The sequence below is a fragment of the Cebidichthys violaceus genome, unplaced genomic scaffold (genome assembly GCF_023349555.1).
Source record: "Cebidichthys violaceus isolate CVI_PGR_0920_01 unplaced genomic scaffold, fCebVio1.0.p SCAF_4, whole genome shotgun sequence".
Classification (NCBI taxonomy): domain Eukaryota; kingdom Metazoa; phylum Chordata; class Actinopteri; order Perciformes; family Stichaeidae; genus Cebidichthys; species Cebidichthys violaceus.
In genome coordinates this window covers 11,353,672-11,375,634 of record NW_027176594.1, presented here as the reverse complement: position 1 = coordinate 11,375,634, position 21,963 = coordinate 11,353,672, and the positions used below count along the sequence as shown (strand labels likewise).

General features: G+C 45.3%; 1 protein-coding gene across 4 annotated transcripts in view; it reads right to left on the bottom strand.

Annotated features, from left to right (window-relative positions):
• The window catches only part of sorcs1 (sortilin-related VPS10 domain containing receptor 1), a 174,476-nt gene that overhangs the window by 79,165 nt on the left and 73,348 nt on the right, over positions 1-21,963 (bottom strand). For all 4 annotated transcript variants that reach the window (XM_068726874.1, XM_068726871.1, XM_068726873.1 and 1 more), the window contains exon 2: positions 3,925-3,992. In XM_068726874.1, the coding sequence (XP_068582975.1) occupies positions 3,925-3,992 (68 nt within the window). The remainder of the gene's footprint in view (positions 1-3,924; positions 3,993-21,963) is intronic.

The following is a 21,963-nucleotide window of genomic DNA, read 5'->3' as shown; positions in this document are numbered from 1 at the left end:
TTTAAGCAACAAAACTACTTGGTTACCGTAACTTTAGCAAAACATCGTGGTTTGGGACCTTGGGAACATTGGACCCTGGCAACATATGACTTTGGGAACATATAATCCTGGGAACATAAGACCTTGCACAGCAACGCTCATAATTCTGCCCTTCATGTTAGAGTGAGACAGAGCTGTGCAAGATGGCAGGACAACATGGCATGCTCCACGGAGATGGCAAAATTACCCAATCATTTGTTTAATGCTGCAAAAAAAACAAATTATTTTAATATTAATCATGGATCAAAAGTGTTTGTGAAAGGGGTCACTTGCAGACAAACCCACTGAAAATTGTGACTCGATTCTGCAGTTCCCCTTAGCTCTAAGAGCTTTAAAGCAGAGTCAGGTGATTTTCTTGGTTTTACAGCCCACAAGTGTTTGATTAGTATACTGTTGGATTCACTCTCACTGCTTTCATCATTGCAGCAACTGTTTTCAGCAAACAATCTCTGAGAAACCAACTGTACGCTAGCAGCGCAGCACCAATGGATAGACAAAGTTAGCAACTGGCTGGTGACCAAAGTAGAGCACTGAGCAGCTAAATAGCTAGAAACTTTCCTCAGTAGTTGGTAGAGACAAAAACAGAGCTAAAGAAGAGTGAATATTAGTATTGTATTCGTCATGTGGACACAAACACTGCTACGAATGAATGCCAATGTTTATCTGTGCCTTTTTCATGTGTAAATGTGCCACTGGTTGGTACACCTCTGTCACCTTTAGGTGTCCATGTTGTGGACCCAAGCAACGACAAAAATCAATTGATACAGTTATAATGACTCTTCTACATATTAATTACTATAAACTAGGGCTGGGCGGTATGACCAGAAATGTATATCACGGAATTTTGTAAGATTATACCGGTTTCACGGTATTTTTTTTCCACGTTAACCCATTAACTAATTAATGTCGAAAATTATTTTATCGAGCATTTAATTATTAAGCGGACATTTTTAACACAAGATCTGGCCAGCAACGAGCGGTGAACAGCTGTTTGTGTGGCGTGTCTTCATCTCTTCCTGCTTCCTTCACCTACATTCCCCTGGGTCCTAAGACCGTCCAAGTACAGCTTATTATCACCCTCTATGTACCAACGTAACATTACATTTATAACTAATACCAGACATAGTACACGGTAATCAGAGCAAAAAAAGCAAAAAAAAAAAATTACATTTTTTTTTTTTGAGTTTGTAAAGTGTTTTTGTTTGTAATATGTATAATAAGCATATAATTTAGTTATCCTACTGATAATTTAAGAAACACAAAACTATGACATAGATAGGTTTGCAGTTTTCAAGCTTTACATTTCAGATTGCATCTATTACACACATGAAAATAACTCACATGGTCTGCTGAGGTGATGTAAGTTGCTCGTGTTACCACCAGCGGCATCAACAGTGGCTCCAAACTCACAAAACGTCGGATTTTTTAAAACCAAAACACTTCCAAACAGCAGACACAGCTCCTCTCTTGGGCACAGACTCTATTGGTGCATCTTCGGTCTCTCTTTGTTCCTCCTGCATCGCTCTTTTCTGTTCTTTAAGTAACATTACTGTAGCGACGGAGACTCTCCCAGCTGTTAGCAGATTGCTGTGCTAACGGCTAGCTATTGAACTGTACTCAGCATGCTGTTCGGCGGTGAAATTTTATAAATGTACAATTATTAGTGTCACAAATTGTTTATGTGTCACAAACTGTTGTGAGCCGTGGTGTTTCCCTGTTAAAGAGAGTTAGTTGTGGGTTATTAATTGTTGTGTTATAAAGTTATAACCATAACTTAGGGGTCCCTCTCACTACATAAGTAGCTCCAACCGTAGCGCTCACAGCGGCGAACAATATATTTTGCTTCCTGTTGAAGAGTGACAGGAGTTGTTTCGGCTATACCGGTATGACGGTGTATGAAAAATTCATGTCATACGGGAAATTAAAACCCAGCCCTACTATAAACCCTGTTAAGGGTGTATAAATTTAAGCATAAATCCCAACACATTGATTTTTTGCACAGTATTATAGCGTTTGAGCGAATTATTGTGTGACCTAATGTTTATTTTGCTGAATACAGATTAATAAAGTGAACGTTTTTCATCTCTATTTAGCTGTCTCAGTTTTCTCAAAGCACTAATACAAAATGTCAAAAATGTGTAAAAATCTATTTCCTTACAGCTTAAAATTAACTTTGGAAACAGGAATTAAATGTATAAACCTTTAATTTACAAATTTAAGCTGACAGGTATATGTATACCTGAAACAGCTATTTTACCTTCCATATCCTTAGAAGTACTCTCGACAGCAGTAAAAAATTGATGGAACTGAGACTTTACAAAATAATGAAAGGTAGTTAACTGAATGCCTTGACCTTACTGTCAGTTGTCCATGCACTGAATTAGGTATTCATACAGAATCTTGTCAATCGTAGACATCATATGAATATAATATTAACTGAATTCACTAAATTTACCTTTATATTAGCCCTCACCTTGCTCTCAGTTCATACGAAGAAAAAAATACACATTTCCAAACTGACACTCACTGACAGTATCAAATGTGCAGCATGAGCTTGTATCAGCACTTTGTTGAAGCTTCATGATGCTTATACCAAGAAAAACATTCAAATCCAAGATGCCCTGTTTTTAGGGCTGCACCATTACATCAAATGGAAATCATCTAGATGTCTTGTGCATTTTTTACATACGTGTCTCTCTCATAATTATGTTTGACATATCTGATATGTTTTTGAAGTTTGGATCCACTAGAATTTAAAACAACATCTGCGAGTTTGAATGAAACTTGCATTCGTTTTGTAGGTCACATTGTAACTTTTCTTAACTTTTTGCATACTCTTGTTGTATTGTTAGTTTTTTTCCCACTTGAGTTTTTTCTGCTTTCAGACACATTTTCAGTGATCTTGCACAGAGGTCCACATAACATGAAAATTGTGTTCGAAAGGTAACAGAGCCACAAATCTCAAGTATTTTTTTACTGGTATTTAAGGTCAATTTGAAAAATATATCATTCACTTGAAATATCTGAATGTGCCAACTATTATGACGATTAAATTAGCTTTTGTAAACATCTCTCACAAAGTAGCTTTTTGTCTCATGGTACAATATATTACAGTCAGTTATTACAAGCAATTTGCAGAGATGGCTGTCATGAATACATCTAATGTCTTTTTAGCAATTTTGAGAATTGTTCTACTTTAAAACATGTAGTGAGATTAAACACCATGAGACTGAACAGTCCTTCTCTTGAAGTTAATCTTAATTCATCCTTGCTCTGCATACTGATTTTCCAAGAGAGAACTGTTTGTGTCTGTGGAATGACAGTTCATAAGCAACAATAAAAAAAAATACAGAAAATGAATTATGATTATTACTTGTGCAGATATTCTGTGTTATGACTTTCTTTCTTCAAGACATCAATGCAGCTACATTACTCCGTAACAAGCATCTACCAAAGTTACATCAGGATCGAGTCAGAAATGACGCTCTAAGCAAGGCTATGCTAAGTTCAAGGCTGGTCAAGGTAATTTACTGGATAACTTTGCAAGCTCCAGTCATATTGATTAGTGGCTTTCATGTGAGGGATTTCTGGTGCCCACAGACATTAAACTGATTGAAGACGTTCGGCTCCTCAAACTTGCCATTTGAAAAATCTCTTTTTGACTGCCTCTTTCTCAAGCTTTGGATGTTTCTTTAATTCACAATATGAGATCCTTGTGAGCATTAGTATGTGTTATTCCTGGGAGCAGTGCTGGGAGCAGTTTAAACTACAGGAATACAAATATCAGATATATATATAAAACCATCCCATCTGGCCAATTTATCATGTCAAACTCCTGACTGCTCTAGGCCTATCTAGAAATGTCATGTAGTGTGAGAAGCTTACCTCCACAATGAACTCTCTGTCACACTGTTGAGGTTGAAGTCAAAGAGTTTGGTCAGCATCAAAATCACCTGCAGAACAAGAGAAGGTTTGCAGTCAATACACAGGCCTATTGGTCAAATGTTGCTGAGCAAGTTAAACAGTATCAAGCCAGAATTGACAAACAGCTGTCAAACAGCAAAAGACCCTTGTATCCATCAATGTAGTTTGGTCTTTGAAAAACCTTTCTCCTATAAAGTAATTGTCAGACAAAACCATGGATTGCTTTAAAATATGTCTGCATGAATATTTAAGGAGAGGTCACTCAATCCAGACATCAGACACAAAATGTTGGCAAACCACGGATACGTTGAATGTTGACGTCTCTGAACCAGAAATATGTTGCATGAATACGTTTCGTATCAGCCTTGTGTCACGCTTGCAGAAACACACAATGCCACGTGGTGAAAAGAATGGTCAGGTTTAGGAAACAAAACTACTTGGTTAAGTTAAAATAACGTAACTACCGTGAATACGTTACAACGTAGCAATAAACTCGACAATAAACAACAATAAACTCAATGTTTACTTTTGGTTGGACACAAACAGTGGTCTCCTGAGTGACAGAGCTGTGTTTGTTTGACCCATCCTCCACCCTTCCCACCAACCCTTACTGGACTTCCTCGCTCTTTATACACGTTATTATATCACATAGTTTTTAATAATCCCCTGTCCTTCACTAGCTCTGCATGTCGCTTTTTGTAATATGCCACTTGCTCTGACTGAATGCAAAAACCTCCACATTGAAGAAATAAAAAAACGTTTATATTTGACGCTTTCATGGTCTGCAGAAACCTACAATGCCAACATTTTTCCTGGCGACCAAACAGGAACCTGAATCTTTCCGGCCCCAATTTTAAAACCAAATGGTTCGGGTCAGGGTATCATCTTATTCTATGGTTCTGTTTGTCAATGGTCTGTTTTCTATCCAAATGATTCTAGAAAATTTGCAAATGAAAATCTAAATCTGCTTTTCCATCTACTACTGTTATGTGAATATTATAAGGAGTTGAGCACATAAACATGAACAGTTGGTGACGCTACCGCTGCAGAATAAGGGACGTAAGTGACACAACAAAATGTGGAAAATATTTATGAAATCATGATGCAAATATGACATTTGTTTTTGGTTTCATGAATTCATTCAAGGAGGGTTACAGTCATCATCGCTCCACACTGATCTGATGTTTACATCTAACTATCTCTTCAGTGGAGCTGGGTGACAGATTATTTAAAATGTACGGTTTATTTGTTAGTGACAGATGCAATATACATACTGTAATGACTTGTATTTTGTTCTAAGGAATTAATGCCACCTAGTGTTAAAATAAGGTCTTACGTTTTTCGCCAGTTTTCGCCCACACTGTGCAAATACTGCCGCCTAGTGTTAAGTGTAGCTAATGCAGTGTTCACCTGCGATATGTGTGACATGTGACAGGAAGTAACGTTGTATTCCTGTTCCTGATTTTGTGACAACATGGCTCCGTTGTACTAGAGTGACTGTACACCAATATCTTTATCCATCCTGCATTTTCTGGCCTTCTGAGTGGCAATGCCAGTGAGTATGATTTATGTTTATAGCTTTAGGTATTTCTGAGGGTTTATTTTGTTAGTTTGTTGTAAATATAATGACATGTGCAACATGTAACTGATTTGAATATAGGCAGATGGCACAGCAATGTACGTTTCTATTATTTTGTATCACTATACAGTATTTAAGTTTGATGAAAACTAATATGTGCTTGTATATTTTCTGTCTGTTTTGTAGTTACACACTTCTTCGTATTAAACCTGTCCAAATACAACACACTGGTCTGTTCCTTGGAGGAAGAGTATGATGAAGAGTTTAGCTGACTGCAAAGCCCAATACAGGACACAGATTCTACATTAGGTCCGAGCAGAACAGTGAAATGGCAGCACTCTGCGAGGGAGCAGAAGTCAACAACGGATAGCAACAACCTAAAGTAAAGTAAGCTACTCCATCTTCCCTCACGTCAGTTTATCCGACATCACGGAAAACATGGAGAGCACAGAGAAAGACAGAGAGGAGACCAGGTCACTCGCTGCTCACTCTACAAATTCTTCCAGATCTTCAGGAAAGCTGAGTACTAGATCATCAGCGAGGTCATCAACCAGGGCTAGTATGGCAGCAGCCCAGGCAAGAGCAGAAGCACAAGCTGCGAAAACAAGAGCGGCATTTGCGCAGAAAGAAATTGAAATTAAATTAGAAAAGGCTCGCCTAGAAGCAACTCTTGATGCACTTCAACTACAGAGGGAAGCTGAGGCTGCTAATGCAAAAGCAGAGGTAATGGAATCTGCTGCTGCTAGGTTTGACACGGGAGAAAATAGTGAAGGTTTCGATCTTTTACCTATGGAAAAATACTCAATGCAGAAGGTTAGTGACTATGTAACTCTGCACTCTAACATGGAGCCTGCTGATAAAAGGACAAATATGCATGTGTTGCATGATGATGTCACAGCTTCACACCAGCATTGGAAGCCTACGAGGCAGTTCACATCAACTCACCCTAGTGGATTAGAGGGGCAGTTTGACTTCTCACCAGCAGGGGATGTTAAAACAAGATGTAAGAGTGAAGATACATGTAAACAGCAACACTGTTATCCATCTTACGGTCCACATCCTCAACAGATAAACAACCCACAACTTACTGCCAATAACATCGCAACCACCGAGCTTGCAAGGTTTCTGGCAAAGAGCCAATTGGTAACAGAAGTACTTACTAAGTTCGATGACAAACCTGAAAACTATCTCAGCTGGAAGTCCACCTTTCAGAACGTCATAGCAGAACTGGGTCTCACAGCCAGTGAAGAAGTGAGTCTGCTCATTAAGTGGCTGGGCCCAGAGTCGGTGGAGTATGCTCGGAGAATTAAGGGAGTCAACAGTCGTCAGCCATCTGTTGGGTTGAAAATGATCTGGTCCAGACTAGAAGAATGCTATGGCTCTCCTGAGGCGATAGAGAGGTCGTTGTTCATGAAACTAGAGAATTTCCCAAAACTAAACAGCAAAGACTACCTCAAGCTCCGTGAACTGGGAGATTTGCTGCTTGAAGTGGAGACTGCAAAGTTTGATGGGTACTTACCAGGTTTAAGTTACCTAGATACTTCCAGAGGAATAGGTCCAATTGTGGAAAAGCTTCCCTTTCCCCTGCAAGACAAGTGGACAATGTTTGGGTCAAAATTTAAAGAAGAACATAAAGTGACATTTCCACCATTCTGGTTCTTTTCTGAGTTTGTAAGGAAGGAAGCCAAAGCAAGGAATGATCCAAGCTTCATTACTGCTTCTCACTACTCCATCCCAAAGAAAGAAGGTCTCTCACGCTTTTCCAATACAAAGCAATCAGTCACTGTACACAAGACCGATGTCTCTGCAGAGGCAAAATCAAAGACAGAAAAGTCAGTGGAAGATTTGAACAAGATGTGCCCCATGCATCACAAGCCGCATTCACTGAAAAAATGCAAGGGCTTCAGAAACATGCTTCTGGAGGACAGAAAGAAGTTTATTAAGGAAAATTACATCTGCTACCGCTGTCTTGCATCTTCTACTCACCAGGCAAAAAACTGTGAGGTCGCCATCAAGTGCCTTGAATGCGGGAGTGACAGGCACTTATCCGCTCTTCATCCAGGTCCACCAACGCAGTCAGTCAGCACCTTCTACGCCCCTAGACAGTATGGCGGGGAGGAGGAAGACAAAGACAAGCCAGATGCGACAACCATGTGCACGGAAGTTTGTGGAAGTAGCTTCTCAGGAAAATCCTGCTCTAAGATTTGCCTTGTTCAAGTTTTCCCCCAGGACCAGCGACAGAACATCAAACGGGTGTATGCAATCTTGGATGAACAAAGCAATGTTTCACTTGTGAAAGCTGAGTTTTTCGACATGTTCAATGTCAATAACACACCTGAACCATACACTCTGAAGACCTGTGCTGGGATCGTGGAAACATCAGGCAGAAGAGCACACGGCTTCACTGTGGAAGCCATTGATAAGACAATTAGTCTCTCTCTTCCCACCCTCACCGAGTGTAGTGCTATTCCCAACAACCGAGAGGAAATACCTACTCCTGAAGCGGCTTGGCATCACCAACATCTGAGGCCTATCGTTGAACACATACCACCTTTGGATCCAGATGCAGAAGTCCTCCTGCTCATCGGACGTGACCTACTGAGAGTTCACAAGGTGAGGAAGCAGTTAAATGGAAAACACAATGACCCATACGCACAGAAACTGGACCTGGGCTGGGTCATTGTAGGTGACGTGTGTCTTGGCAACACTCACAAGCCAGCAGAAGTTAGTGTCATGAGAACACACATCTTAAGCAGCGGACGCCCCAGCCTCTGTCCTCCATGCTTTAGTCACATCAATGTGAAGGAGAAACTCAACTTCAAGAACATTCCAAGAGCTATTCCCTCACAGCTGAATGTCTCAGCTCTTGCTACAGAGTCAATTTTGGAAAAACTAGGGGAAACTGTCTTTTACCAGACTGACAAGGACAACCAGTTAGCACCATCTGTTGAAGATGTGATGTTCTTGCAGAAGATGGAGGAAGGCTTCATCAAAGACAATGCAAATAGCTGGGTTGCCCCATTGCCGTTTCGTATACCCAGGCATCCTCTTCCAAACAACAGAGACTACGCTCACAAGCGGCTTCTGTCTCTTCGGCGCATGCTGGATAAGAAAGGAGACATGAGAGCTCAATTTCTTGAGTTTATGCAGAAGATGTCGCATAATAACCAGGCAGAGCTGGCACCACCGATCGAAGAAGGAAAAGAAAGATGGTACCTTCCGATGTTCGGAGTCTACCACCCACAGAAACCTGAACAGATACGTGTGGTATTTGACTCAAGTGCTCAGTTCGAAGGAGTGTCGCTGAACGATGTGTTACTTGCAGGACCGGACCTTAATAACAGCCTCTTAGGGGTCCTCCTCCGTTTCCGAAAAGAACCAGTGGCCATCACAGCAGACATACAACAAATGTTTTACTGTTTTGTCGTCAAAGAGGAAGACAGAGATGTGTTACGATTTCTCTGGTACAAAGACAACGACCTCAGCAAAGATGTGGTAGACTACCGCATGAGAGTACATGTCTTTGGTAACCGACCTTCTCCAGCTGTAGCAACCTTCGGATTGAGAAAGGCAGCAAGGGAAACAGAAGGGCAGTATGGTAGTGATGCAGTGCAGTTCATTGAAAGGGACTTCTATGTCGACGATGCTCTGAAGTATTTTCCAACTGAAACCGAAGCTGTTGATGTTTTGCAAAGAGCTCAAAAAATGCTTGCTCAATCCAACATTCGCCTTCACAAAATCGCATCGAACAGAATGGAGGTGATGAATGCTTTCCCCGTTGAAGACCGGGCTAAGGACATTAAAGACTTGGATCTGTCAGAAGAGGAGATTCCAGTTCAGCGTAGCTTAGGAGTCAGCTGGAATGTCAGTTCTGACACCTTCACATTTCAAGTTCCACAGAATCAGAAGCCTTTCACATGCCGTGGAGTGCTTTCAGCAATCAATAGCCTGTTTGACCCGTTAGGTTTCCTGGCCCCTGTGACAATAAGGGGAAGACTTCTTCTCAGGGAACTCAGCAGCAGTGTCCTTGAGTGGGACAGCTCCTTGCCTCAGAACATGTACAATGAATGGAGAAGATGGCAAGATTCTCTGCAAGATCTTAAAGAGCAGTTTGTGCCTCGCACATATGTATCATTCTCCATTTCACAAGCCAAGTACAGTGAACTCTGTGTGTTCGCAGATGCTTCTGTAAAAGCTATAGCTGCTGTAGCTTACCTGAAGGTAACCCACGAGACTGGTCGTAGTGAAGTTGGTTTTGTTTTAGGTAAGGCCAAGCTAGCTCCTGCACCAGAGCCTACAATTCCCAGACTCGAACTCTGTGCTGCAGTACTTGCTGTGGAGATGTCTGAGATCATTGTGCGAGAACTTGACATGCATATCGACAGAGTTACCTTCTACACTGACAGCAAGGTTGTGCTCGGATACGTTCATAATAAAAACAGACAATTCTATGTGTACGTCAACAATCGTGTGCAAAGAATAAAACAGTCTTCTCAGCCAGAGCAGTGGAAGCACGTTCCCAGCGAGTACAATCCCGCCGACCATGGCTCGCGATCAGTGGCTGCATGTAACCTACCTAAAACTAATTGGCTGTCTGGTCCAGCATTCCTGCTGAAAAATGAGAACATTACAGATGAAGAAGGGGCCCAATTCAAGCTCATCAATCCAGAGTTGGACGTTGAAATACGCCCTAAAGTGACCACACTCACTACCACGGTGTCAAAAGGAGCTTTCGGAGCACAACGCTTTCAGCACTTTTCCAAATGGGATTCTTTAGTGAAAGCAGTAGCTCACCTTCGTCACATTGCTCACAGCTATGCCAAGTCTAAGGATGACAGCAGCTGTAGTGGATGGCACTTATGTAAGAAGGCGCTCACAGAGGAGGGTCTAATCAAAGCGGAGCATGTTGTCATCAGATGTGTGCAACATGAGGAGTATGCAGAGGAAATCAAGTGTCTGCATGCAAAACAAGACTTACCATCCAATAGTTCTCTTCGAAAACTGAATCCAATCGTAGATTCTGATGGCTTGCTTCGAGTGGGAGGACGCCTCTCAAAGGCTAAGCTGCAGAGTCACGAGGCAAATCCACTGCTTATTCCGGGCAAACATCATGTGGCCTTGTTGCTCATTTGTCACCACCACGCATTAGTGGAGCATCAAGGAAGGCACATAACTGAGGGAGCAGTGAGATCAAGTGGTTTATGGATTGTAGGAGGCAAGAGAAGTATCAGTAGCGTTATACACAAATGTGTATTGTGCAGGAAATTACGGGGTCGGATGGAGCAGCAAAAGATGGCAGACCTACCCTAACAGCACTTACAGATGGATCCCCCATTCTCATATGTTGGGCTGGATGTTTTTGGTCCCTGGGAGGTAGCTGCACGTCGCACCAGAGGTGGACAAGCCTACAGTAAGAGATGGGCTGTTCTGTTCACTTGCCTGTCGACGAGAGCAGTCCACATTGAGGTGATAGAGAGTATGAATTCCTCCAGTTTCATCAACGCCCTCCGCAGATTCTTTGCTATTAGAGGACCCGCAAAACAACTGAAGTCAGACTGTGGAACAAATTTTGTCGGCGCATCCAAGGAGCTGAAGTTGGATCATCCGCACCCAGGAGAGGCTAGTGTTGAGGACTACCTGCTCAACCAGCGATGTCAGTGGGTTTTTAACCCACCCCATTCATCCCACATGGGTGGGGTGTGGGAGAGAATGATTGGGATAGCTCGACGTATCCTAGATTCCATGCTCCTGCGAGCTGGAAATCCAAAGTTGACCCACGAAGTCCTTACAACTCTGATGGCAGAGGTTTCAGCTATCCTAAATGCAAGACCACTCGTGCCTGTCTCTTGCGACCCAGACGCACCTTTTATTTTGACCCCTTCTACTCTGCTCACTCAGAAAAATGGGGTCCCTGAAGTTCCTCCTGGAGATTTCACCAAGAGTGATATGTTCCAACACCAGTGGAAGAGAGTTCAGGTCTTGGCTGACATCTTTTGGGCTCGATGGCGGAAAGAGTACCTGAGCACACTTCAAAGCCGCCAGAAATGGTTTCACAACCGGCCAAACCTTAAGGAGGGAGATGTTGTTCTGATGAAGGACAATCTAGCAAAAAGGAAAGAATGGCCGATGGGTGTTATTGTGAAGGCTCTACCAAGTGAAGACGGACTTGTCCGAAAAGTAGAGATCAAAGTGGTCAGAAACAAAGTAATCAAAACCTTCTTCAGACCTATCACAGAGTGTATACTCATTCTGTCCCCAGAAGACTAGATGATTGGTTGGCATCACCACTGATGCCAGGCGGGGAGTGTAATGACTTGTATTTTGTTCTAAGGAATTAATGCCACCTAGTGTTAAAATAAGGTCTTACGTTTTTCGCCAGTTTTCGCCCACACTGTGCAAATACTGCCGCCTAGTGTTAAGTGTAGCTAATGCAGTGTTCACCTGCGATATGTGTGACATGTGACAGGAAGTAACGTTGTATTCCTGTTCCTGATTTTGTGACAACATGGCTCCGTTGTACTAGAGTGACTGTACACCAATATCTTTATCCATCCTGCATTTTCTGGCCTTCTGAGTGGCAATGCCAGTGAGTATGATTTATGTTTATAGCTTTAGGTATTTCTGAGGGTTTATTTTGTTAGTTTGTTGTAAATATAATGACATGTGCAACATGTAACTGATTTGAATATAGGCAGATGGCACAGCAATGTACGTTTCTATTATTTTGTATCACTATACAGTATTTAAGTTTGATGAAAACTAATATGTGCTTGTATATTTTCTGTCTGTTTTGTAGTTTCACACTTCTTCGTATTAAACCTGACCAAATACAACACACTGGTCTGTTCCTTGGAGGAAGAGTATGATGAAGAGTTTAGCTGACTGCAAAGCCCAATACAGGACACAGATTCTACATTAGGTCCGAGCAGAACACATACACAACTGAACATAATGCAAGTATCACAGTGTTTACATGCTGATTTGCAACACCCGTCCTTAGAAGGGATTTTATGAAAGTAGGAGACATTGCGGTAAAAAGGTAAGACAGGCTATAGCGAGATTCAATAAAGCACACGTTGAGATCATTACATTTAACAGACATGATTACAGTTTGTTGCTAAATTAGCTCAATTTATTTTGTTGCTCTCTTAAAAGTGATTAAGTTTGCAGCAACTTTCAAATGATCAGGTAAGAAATTCCACGACATTGTTCCTTTCTTAGAAAAAGCTGTCAGAGCAAAAGATTATTTGCAGAATGGAACCTTACAGTTACCAGTTGAAGCTGCTCTGGTGGATCTGCTGCAGCTCTGTAATCTCTTGATGTATTTAATTTAAACATTTAATAAACACACGCTTCACATAATGGAAATCAATAAGGTTTGCAGAACTTAAAATGTTATATTTCCTGACAATGAGGCAATGTTGGTGGGATTTTGAAGGCCCAATTTTAAATATCCTCAATGGATCTAATTGCAAACTGGTTGACCAGGCAGCCGAACCAAGATATATTCATTCACCTCATGCACTTCATCATTATTTGTCACATTTATTGTATCGCCACATCAACCTTCCACTTCAGTCCATCATAAAAACTTGCTTACAATATTTTGACTTTTTTTTCCAATCTCACTCAAATATCCCTCCCACCTCTCTTACAGTCAGGATAAACGCTGGTAGAACAGAAACGGGGATTTATGCATATCGTCGCATACCTAACTTTAGTGGAACATATTGGGTAAGGAATTCTTCTGCAGAGGCTCCAGTTCAAAATACGACAAAACACCAAAGACAAAGACCTTGAGGGGTTGAGACTAAGTCAAGACAAAGACCAGAGCAGTGCTAGTCCCACGCTGCATGATAGACATGTGATAAAATGTGGAACACACAAACCATAAGCACTCCTCAAACTGATTGTGGTGGCGGGGCGTGTGTGGGCTCAGCTGCAGAGGGGACAGAGTGGGGGAGTGGTTCAGGGAACGGGGCCGGGAAGAGACTTAATTAGGCCCAGCTGAAATGCATCCTGATTTGGCCTCACTGTGTTGTATTTAAACCCTGCTAGTGACGGAGGCGCGAGAGGGCTCGGAAAGAGACACAGACTGGCTGTGGCACGAGCAGGACGGTAGAGCACACCAAACTCCCGCGGCGTGTGCTCGGAGGCAAGGCAGGAGAGCACACGGCCAAGTCCAGTCTGTTTATATATATATATAACAATAAAGAATGTTTGTGAACGCCTTTCCGACTCTGACAGCATCATTATGCTCCCAAGACCCACTGGGGTAGCAAGAGATTGTTACACTGGAGCCCAACGTGGGGCGAGCACAGGCAGATGGACGCCGAATTACCCTGCCTGCTCGTACGTCGGCGTGGGTCCGTTATCACCGCCCCACGACACTGGGAACCGCCATCACCCTGGCAGAGGACCACCTAGCGGTCCATCCCAGCGGCCCAGGGGACAGTGGACGCCCGCTGACTCCTGGCACGGCCCCCACTGGCTCCGCGGTCGGCACCCTTCCTCCCCTTACCCGATGCTCCGACCTCTGCAACCACCGGCACTCTTCCCAACCCACAGGGGGTCCCTCAAGCGCCAGGGCAGGAGTGTTGGAGGTGTGGGCAGCCCGGTCACTTCCGGGGGGAATATCCGCTGATGGAGGTGGGCCAGGTGGTTCGGGTTGCCGGTCCTCCAACAGACTCCCCCGGTCCAGGGGCAACGTACCGCGTTCTGGTAAGGATCCAAGGGGGTGTACATCAGGCAATGGTGGATACTGGCTGTACACAGTCTATGATTCACCAGAGCCTGGTTCGGCCCGGGGCATTGGTGGAGACATTGTGGGTGAAAATTAGGTGTGTGCATGGGGATGTTCACGAGTATCCCATAGTGTTAATAGAAATTAGATACATGGGAAAAAAACAAAGTGTAAAGGTTGCGGTTAGCTCCCACCTTATGCACCCCCTAATCTTGAGGACAGATTGGCCAGGGTTTAATAAATTAATAGGGCACAGTGCGGGGGTGCGTTCGCGACAGACAGGGTCATGCGGTATGTGTGCTGTGCTCAGCGGTGACGCAAGGTTGTCCGACGCTGCAGACGGGGAGGGGGAACCGGCGGAGCCTCCCGTGGAGACTCCACCGGGTCCCGAATTACACTCCACGGAAGATTTTCCACTTGAGCAGTCTCGGGATGATACTCTATGCTCAGCCTTTGACCAAGTGATATGAATTGATGGTCAGTTGGTGCGCCCTGACGCAGCACAGTCATATCCGCACTTTTCATTGATTAGGGACAGGCTGTATACAGTGAGTCGTGACACTCAGTTAGATCAGGAAAACACCCAGTTGCTGGTGCCGAAAAGCCATCGGGAAATTATTTTCCAGGCGGCTCACTATAACCCGATGGCTGGCCACATGGGATATGAAAAAACACTGGACCGGATAATGACCCGATTTTATTGGCCAGGTATCCGGGGGGATGAGCGCCGTTGGTGCGCATCCTGTCCGGAGTGCCAATTGGTAAACCAGCCGGCCATTCCGAGGGCGCCGTTGCGTCCTTTACCATTAATGGAGGTCCCATTCCAGCGAATCGGCATGGACCTCATCGGGCCATTTCACCGGAGTGCATGGGGATATCGCTTTGTGTTAGTCCTAGTGGATTACGCAACACGATATCACGAGGCAGTGCCATTGCGCAACATTTCTGCAAAAAGTTTCGCACAGGCTCTGTTTCAGGTCATCTCCCAAGTCGGAATCCCGAAAGACATTCTGACAGACCAGGGCACCTCGTTCATGTCACGCACACTGAGAGCACTTTACGGATTACTGGGCATTAAATCTATTCGGACCAGTGTGTATCACCCACAGACCGATGGTCTGGTGGAGCGTCTGAATAAGACTTTAAAATCCATGATTCGTAAATTTATAAACAAAGATGAACGTAATTGGGATAAATGGCTTGATCCTCTGTTGTTTGCAGTGCGGGAGGTTCCCCAGGCCTCCACTGGATTTTCTCCCTTCGAACTACTGTTTGGCAGGACACCAAAGGGGGTGCTCGACCTGATTAAAGAAAACTGGGCGGAAGGTCTGAGCACCGGGAAAAGTGAGATTCAATACGTCCTGGACCTACGAGCAAAAATCCACACACTGGGTCGGATGTCACATGAGAATTTGCTCCAGGCCCAGGAACGTCAACAACAGCTGTACAACAGAGGGGCCAAGTTGAGACAATTCACACCGGGAGAAAAGGTACTTGTATTGCTTCCTTCTTCCAGCTCTAAACTCCTCGCCAATTGGCAAGGGCCCTTTGTGGTCACATGGTGAGTGGGGGATGTTGACTACGAGGTTGTGCGTTCTGACAGGGGTGGAGCTACACAGATCTACCTCCTCAATCTCCTGTAAGCATGGAGAAAGGCGGGGTCTGTTTCTCTGGTGTCCACAGTGGCTGAGAGAGAGGAGCTGGGGCCTGAGGTTTAAAAATTCACCAATCCCACCTCACTCCTTTGTGAAGGCCCTCTCTCCGGGACCCAGAGAACAGACATCGCCCAGTTGCAGAAGCAGTTTGCTGACGTGTTCTCCCTCGGGCCAGGACGCACAAACCTAATAGAGCACCAAATCGAAACTCCCCCGGGCGTGACGGTGCGGTCACGACCCTACAGGTTACCTGACAACAAAAGAAAAATGGTTCAGAGGGAATTGGCGGCTATGCTATAGATGGTGGTAATAGAAGAGTCCCACAGTGCCTGGTGTACCCCATTGTTCTTGTGGTCAAGAAGGATGGATCTATACGGTTCTGTGTGGACTATCGCAGGGTGAATGATGTGTCACGATTCGATGCGTACCCAATGACCCGGGTCGACGAACTCCTGGACCGACTGGGCACTGCACGTTTCTTTACGACACTGGATTTGACCAAGGGCTACTGGCAGATTCCTCTGTCGCCAGAGTCCAAGGAAAAATCGTCCTTCTCCACTCCGTTTGGTTTGTACCAATTCACCACACTTCCCTTTGGGTTGTTCGGGGCCCCAGCCACGTTCCAACGCCTCATGGACCGGGTCTACCTGGATGATGGGTTCATCCACAGCACCACCTGGGCAGAGCATGTGCAGCGGGTGGGCGCGGTGCTGGAGTCCCGGCGGGGCTCACCGCCAACCCAGGGAAGTGTGCAGTTGGTCAGAGGAAGGTACGGTATCTGGGGTACCACTTGGGCGGCTATTGCAGCCCAAGACTAAAAAAGAAGTGAGGGTTTTTTTGGGGCTGGCGGGTTATTACAGACAGTTCATCCCAAACTTTGGAGAGCTGACCAGCCCCTTCACCGACCTAACCCGGAAAGGTGCCTCAGATCCGGTCCAGTGGTCGGACTCCTTCATACTCCTAACTTCTCTCTTCCTTTTACACTGCAGACTGACGCATTAAAACAGAGGGCCGTTTTGTCCCAGCAGGTACGGGGGGTTGACCGCTCTGTGCTATATATCAGCCGAACGCTGTCCGAGAGGGAGGCCAGGTACAGCACAGTGGAGGAAGAGTGCCTGGCCATCCGGTGGGCGGTCGACTCCCTGCGCTATTACCTCCTGGGGTGCTCATTCACCCTCTGTTCGGACCACGCCCCGCTCCAATGGCTCCACCGCATGAAAGATACCAACGCCCGGAACACTCGGTGGTATCTGGCGTTACAGCCATTTAAATTCTAAGTGGTCCACAGGCCGGCGGCGCAGATGGCCGTGGTCGACTTCCTCTCCCGCTCTCAAGGGGGGGAGTAGGTTAGGCCGGATGGCTCCCCGGCCTAAGTCGGGCGGTGGGGGTATGTGGCGGCAGGGCGTGTGTGGGCTCAGCTGCAGAGGGGACAGAGTGGGGAAGTGGTTCAGGGAACGGGGCCGAGAGGAGACTTAATTAGGCCCAGCTGAAACGCATCCTGATTTGGCCTCATTGTGTTGTATTTAAACCCTGCTAGTGACGGAGGCGCGAGAGGGCTCGGAAAGAGACACAGACTGGCTGTGGCACGAGCAGGACGGTAGAGCACACCAAACTCCCGCGGCGTGTGCTCGGCGGCAAGGCAGGAGAGCACACGGCCAAGTCCAGTCTGTTTATATATATAACAATAAAGAACGTTTGTGAACGCCTTTCCGACTGACAGCATCATTGTGCTCCCAAGACCCACTGGGGTAGTAAGAGATTGTTACACTGGAGCCCAACGTGGGGCGAGCACAGGCAGATGGACGCCGAATTACCGCAGACGCCGACACAGCCGATTGTGGTGCTGGGCCAATTGCTGGGAGGGATCGTGGCCATGCAGCAGGACCTGGCCGAGACGAACCGGCAGTTACTGGGGGCGCTCCAGGCCCATGTGGAGCAGCAGACCTACGCCCTGGAGCAGATCGCAGTCCAGACAGCGCCAGGCCCGGTGGTGTCGGCCCCCTCCTCGTTGGCTGGAGTGGTCCTACACAAAATGAGTGCCACGGACATCGTACAGTCATTTTTGGACACGTTTGAAGCAACGGCGACGGCATGAGGCTGGCCCGCGGCGGAGTGGGCGGTCCGGCTCCTGCCCCTCCTCACTGGGGAGGCGCAGACAGCGGCCCTGGGGCTGCCCCCGGCAGCCAGGCACAGCTACGCGGACGTGCGTAGAGCTGTCACCGATCGACTGGGCCTGTCTCCGGAGGACCACCGGCGGAGGTTTCGGGAGGCCAGACTGGGACCCGAGGACCTGCCCTTCGCATTTGCTCAGCGGCTGAGGGACGCTGCAGCCAGGTGGCTGGAACCGGAGAGTCCAGGTGGGGCGCAGGAAGTCGTGGAGAAGGTGGTCCTTCGCCGGCACCTGGCCGTGGCACGGCCCCCACTGGCTCCGCGGTCGGCACCCTTCCTCCCCTTCCCCGATGCACCGACCTCTGCAACCACCGGCACTCTTCCCAACAAGACCCACTGGGGCAGCAAGAGATTGTTACACTGATCTTAAAGATCCACATTCCCATTGTAAAAACACCCAGAGAAAACAAATGAAGACTCCTTTTCTCTCACCTCTTCTACTGTGTGTATGTATAAGTGTACCATGAGAAACGTCAGATAACCGGGGTGTTGCAGAGGTGAATTGTACGTGGGAATTCTCTTTTGTTTTCTGTGAGCAACCACAGTAATGAGACAAATAAATGAGACAACGCACAGGCAGTTTAGTGGTATTGATCAGTTGTGGTCAGGCGTCAGCGTTTCTATTTGCCAGACTGAAAGTCCCCACCAGGTGTCTACACCCACTCCACTCTGTGAGCTTCTGAAAGCTCCAATGACATTTTGCCATGTATACTACTATACATTATTGCTTAATGTGATCCCCCACTAATTGTTTCAAACTCATTACTTTATTATATCAAATTTATTCTAAACACTCCACTGTAAATATTCCTTATGTCGTTAACACCCTCAAGGTGCAAGAGATGAGGGAAAGTGGGTCAGCCAAAGTCTTGAGGGAAAAACAGAAGCAGAAACATTTTGCTTCGAGCGTAACAGAAGTAAAGCAGCGCGGAAACTCACAATCTATTTACTTTGTGACTGGAGGTGTATTTGAAATGAATACAATTTAGAAGGAGAGGAAAAGGAAATCTTCACAGGGAATGCTGCAGTTTCAGTTCAATATAGTCCTTTTTAAGAGTTGTGTAGTGCTCTTACTTCTCTTGCTCATGAGTGATGTTTCATTTTGATAACACTGTATGAAAATCACCAGAGATATTTCGCTGTGACTTTGACAGTTATCTGATGAGCCGATATGAATTGTGGATAACTTGCAGCACAATGGTCTGGTGATGTGGCGTGGGCGAAGAGATGCTGCCAATGGAGAAACATCTGTTCACATAATGCATCGCTTGTGATGCGCCGCTACATCCTTATCTCCATCTTTGCCATCGGGGGAAACGGCTGTATGTACAAGGCAGGCTGTGCACGCAGATATTTCCCAGTGCATGGAGTGAAATAAACAACCGGAGTCCATACAATTTGTACTTGTTGCCTTGAAGTCGTGCGCCACGCTGTGCACGGCCAATATCTAACTGTTTCCCCTTGGCCGAGATGCCTTTTGATACCTCCGCTACCTGTTATCGAAGCAGCAGCCGAGCCACTGTATGACTTGTGTGACTTTGTGAAACAGTTCCACCACAGTGGGGTTCCTGTGAGTACAAGCAGAACAGATGCACCTTGGGTAGTGAAATTACATTGCGAGGGTGGGGGTCCTGTGATCAAGCTTAATAACATCTGCAGCACCAAGACACACCGACTCGCGTCAGGCAGAGTTCTGGAGTGTTGTTGAGGGGTGTGTTGTGGAAAATAACCACAAGTAGTAAAAAGGCATTAAGAGTGATTCAGGAAGGAGCTGGGCGTTCTCAGTGTGGGGAGGTTTATTCTGGGGAATGAATAACCTTAAATGTCCGGACTAGACCTTTGCATGCTAATGACTGACCAAGTCCGTTTAGCTGCCCAGCTGGAGGCTGAATTCACACTCGCACCACGCAGCTTCTCTCTTTCTCTGTATACCCTCACTTTCTTTTTACCCACTCCTCTCCTTATTTCTTTCTCCCAACATATTCCAACACCATTTTCTCCTGCAAGTCTATATATGTGTGTGTGTGTGTGTGTGTGTGTGTGTGTGTGTGTGTGTGTGTGTGTGTGAGAGAGTGAGTGAGTGAGTGAGAGAGGTAGAGAGGTGTGGGGGGGGTAATGATGCAATTATGTTTTTAGCATTTCTGAGTCACTCTGCTGTGTTTGTGAATCAGCGTATCCGTCGGCATGTAGGTGAAGGTGAGGGAGCAGTTTTTACAACTCTGAGTTTTCCCTCACGGCCTCTATCTCTGTGTGTGTGTGTGTGTGTGTGTGTGTGTGTGTGTGTGTGTGTGTGTTTGTCTGTGTGCGCGCTGTGAGAGGCGGTGCTCTTGCTTCTGGAGAAAGTCCTCTAAAAGGCTGAGGTATACGTGCCGGGTGACTTGGCTTCATTAGTTGAAGGGCAGTGTGCGTACGGGCCCTTCTGTCTGCCACATATGGAGACCATGTAGGCAGTCATCAGTGAGGGATTCTGTCAGTTGGGCTCCCACTGGAAAGTGCATATGCTCCATTACTGACCATGCCAATTAGGCCAGTGGGCTTGTCCTCCTGTAAATACTTTGTTTGGGCAGCAGAGACGGCCGATGGACAGACACAGCTTGGAGATGTGCGGAGAGCATGAAGGCACCAGGAGGATGTGGCTGTGTGTTACAGTTTGAGAATAGAGACGCAGTGATTAACAGATGCTTCAAAATACTGCAGCTAAAAGCCTCATGTACAGTTTGTAAAAGATTGTAATGTACTGCTGTCCTGATTGTACAGTGAGAGTTACAATGTGAGTGTGTGTGTTTTTATGGAGGCTGCGTTGACCAAATGAGAAAAGATGGCATCATAGATGTATATGCCCCAAACAACAACCAGAATGATGCAACAGTGTATGCCATGAGTCAAAGACATCTGACTTGGAACAGTAGCTTCAGGATCACCAGTCAGCCCTACCTGCTACACTCAAGATAACAAAAGAAACAAACAGCAAGGACATTTGTTAAGTTTGTCACAAGATTCTGAAGAAAAAGTTAAAGCTGCAATCTGTGACTTTCTCCACATTCCTACTACAGCATAGATGTCAGAGCAGCTCGTGTTGCATGCATAAAGTTGGTTCACATCGTTGTTGTTGGTGTGGTGAATTGGACCAATGTACATACACAGAAGGACGGACGGTCGGTCATGACTGTCCTCTGCACCAGAGGCATAAAAAAAGCTACCTACAGCGTTAACTGGCTCACTGTGTGTTGCAGCAGCTTGAAATTTCTGTGGTGAAAAAGACAAAAGCACTCATGCTTATCTTATCAGTATGAGCATTCAGGTTATTGTTATTAATAATGAAACAATATCATTTTTAGATTATATGCGCTTGCCACAGACCATCACTGAACAAGGTGATTTATGCTCCGTTGGTCTGGAAGCTAATTTATGGATATGATCACTTAGATTAAAATACAGCATTCCACTATGTAATATGTAATATATATGTTATTAATAGTATAACTTGGAATATTCAACTTGCTACACAATAATGAGCCCATGTCATAGAAAACTGACTGTCACTCTATTGATATGATATTTATGACATCATATTGTTACAAACACATTCTGACCAGTCATCAGGACTTCTAATAGTAAGATCAGACCAGACCAGCTGATCCTAGTGCTGTGTCTGTCAGTGTCTTTCAGACTGCTGTGGAAGAGTCTTCACATTTTCACACATCTCCAGAGTCAGTAGAAGTCCACTCCATAGCAACAACATATCTCTTTTTTTTTCATGGTTGTTTGTGAACAGCTAACCTAATAGGCGCATACATTCCTCTTTACAACACTACGCACCTTTACAGACGGTTTCCAAGCGGTGACTGTATTAT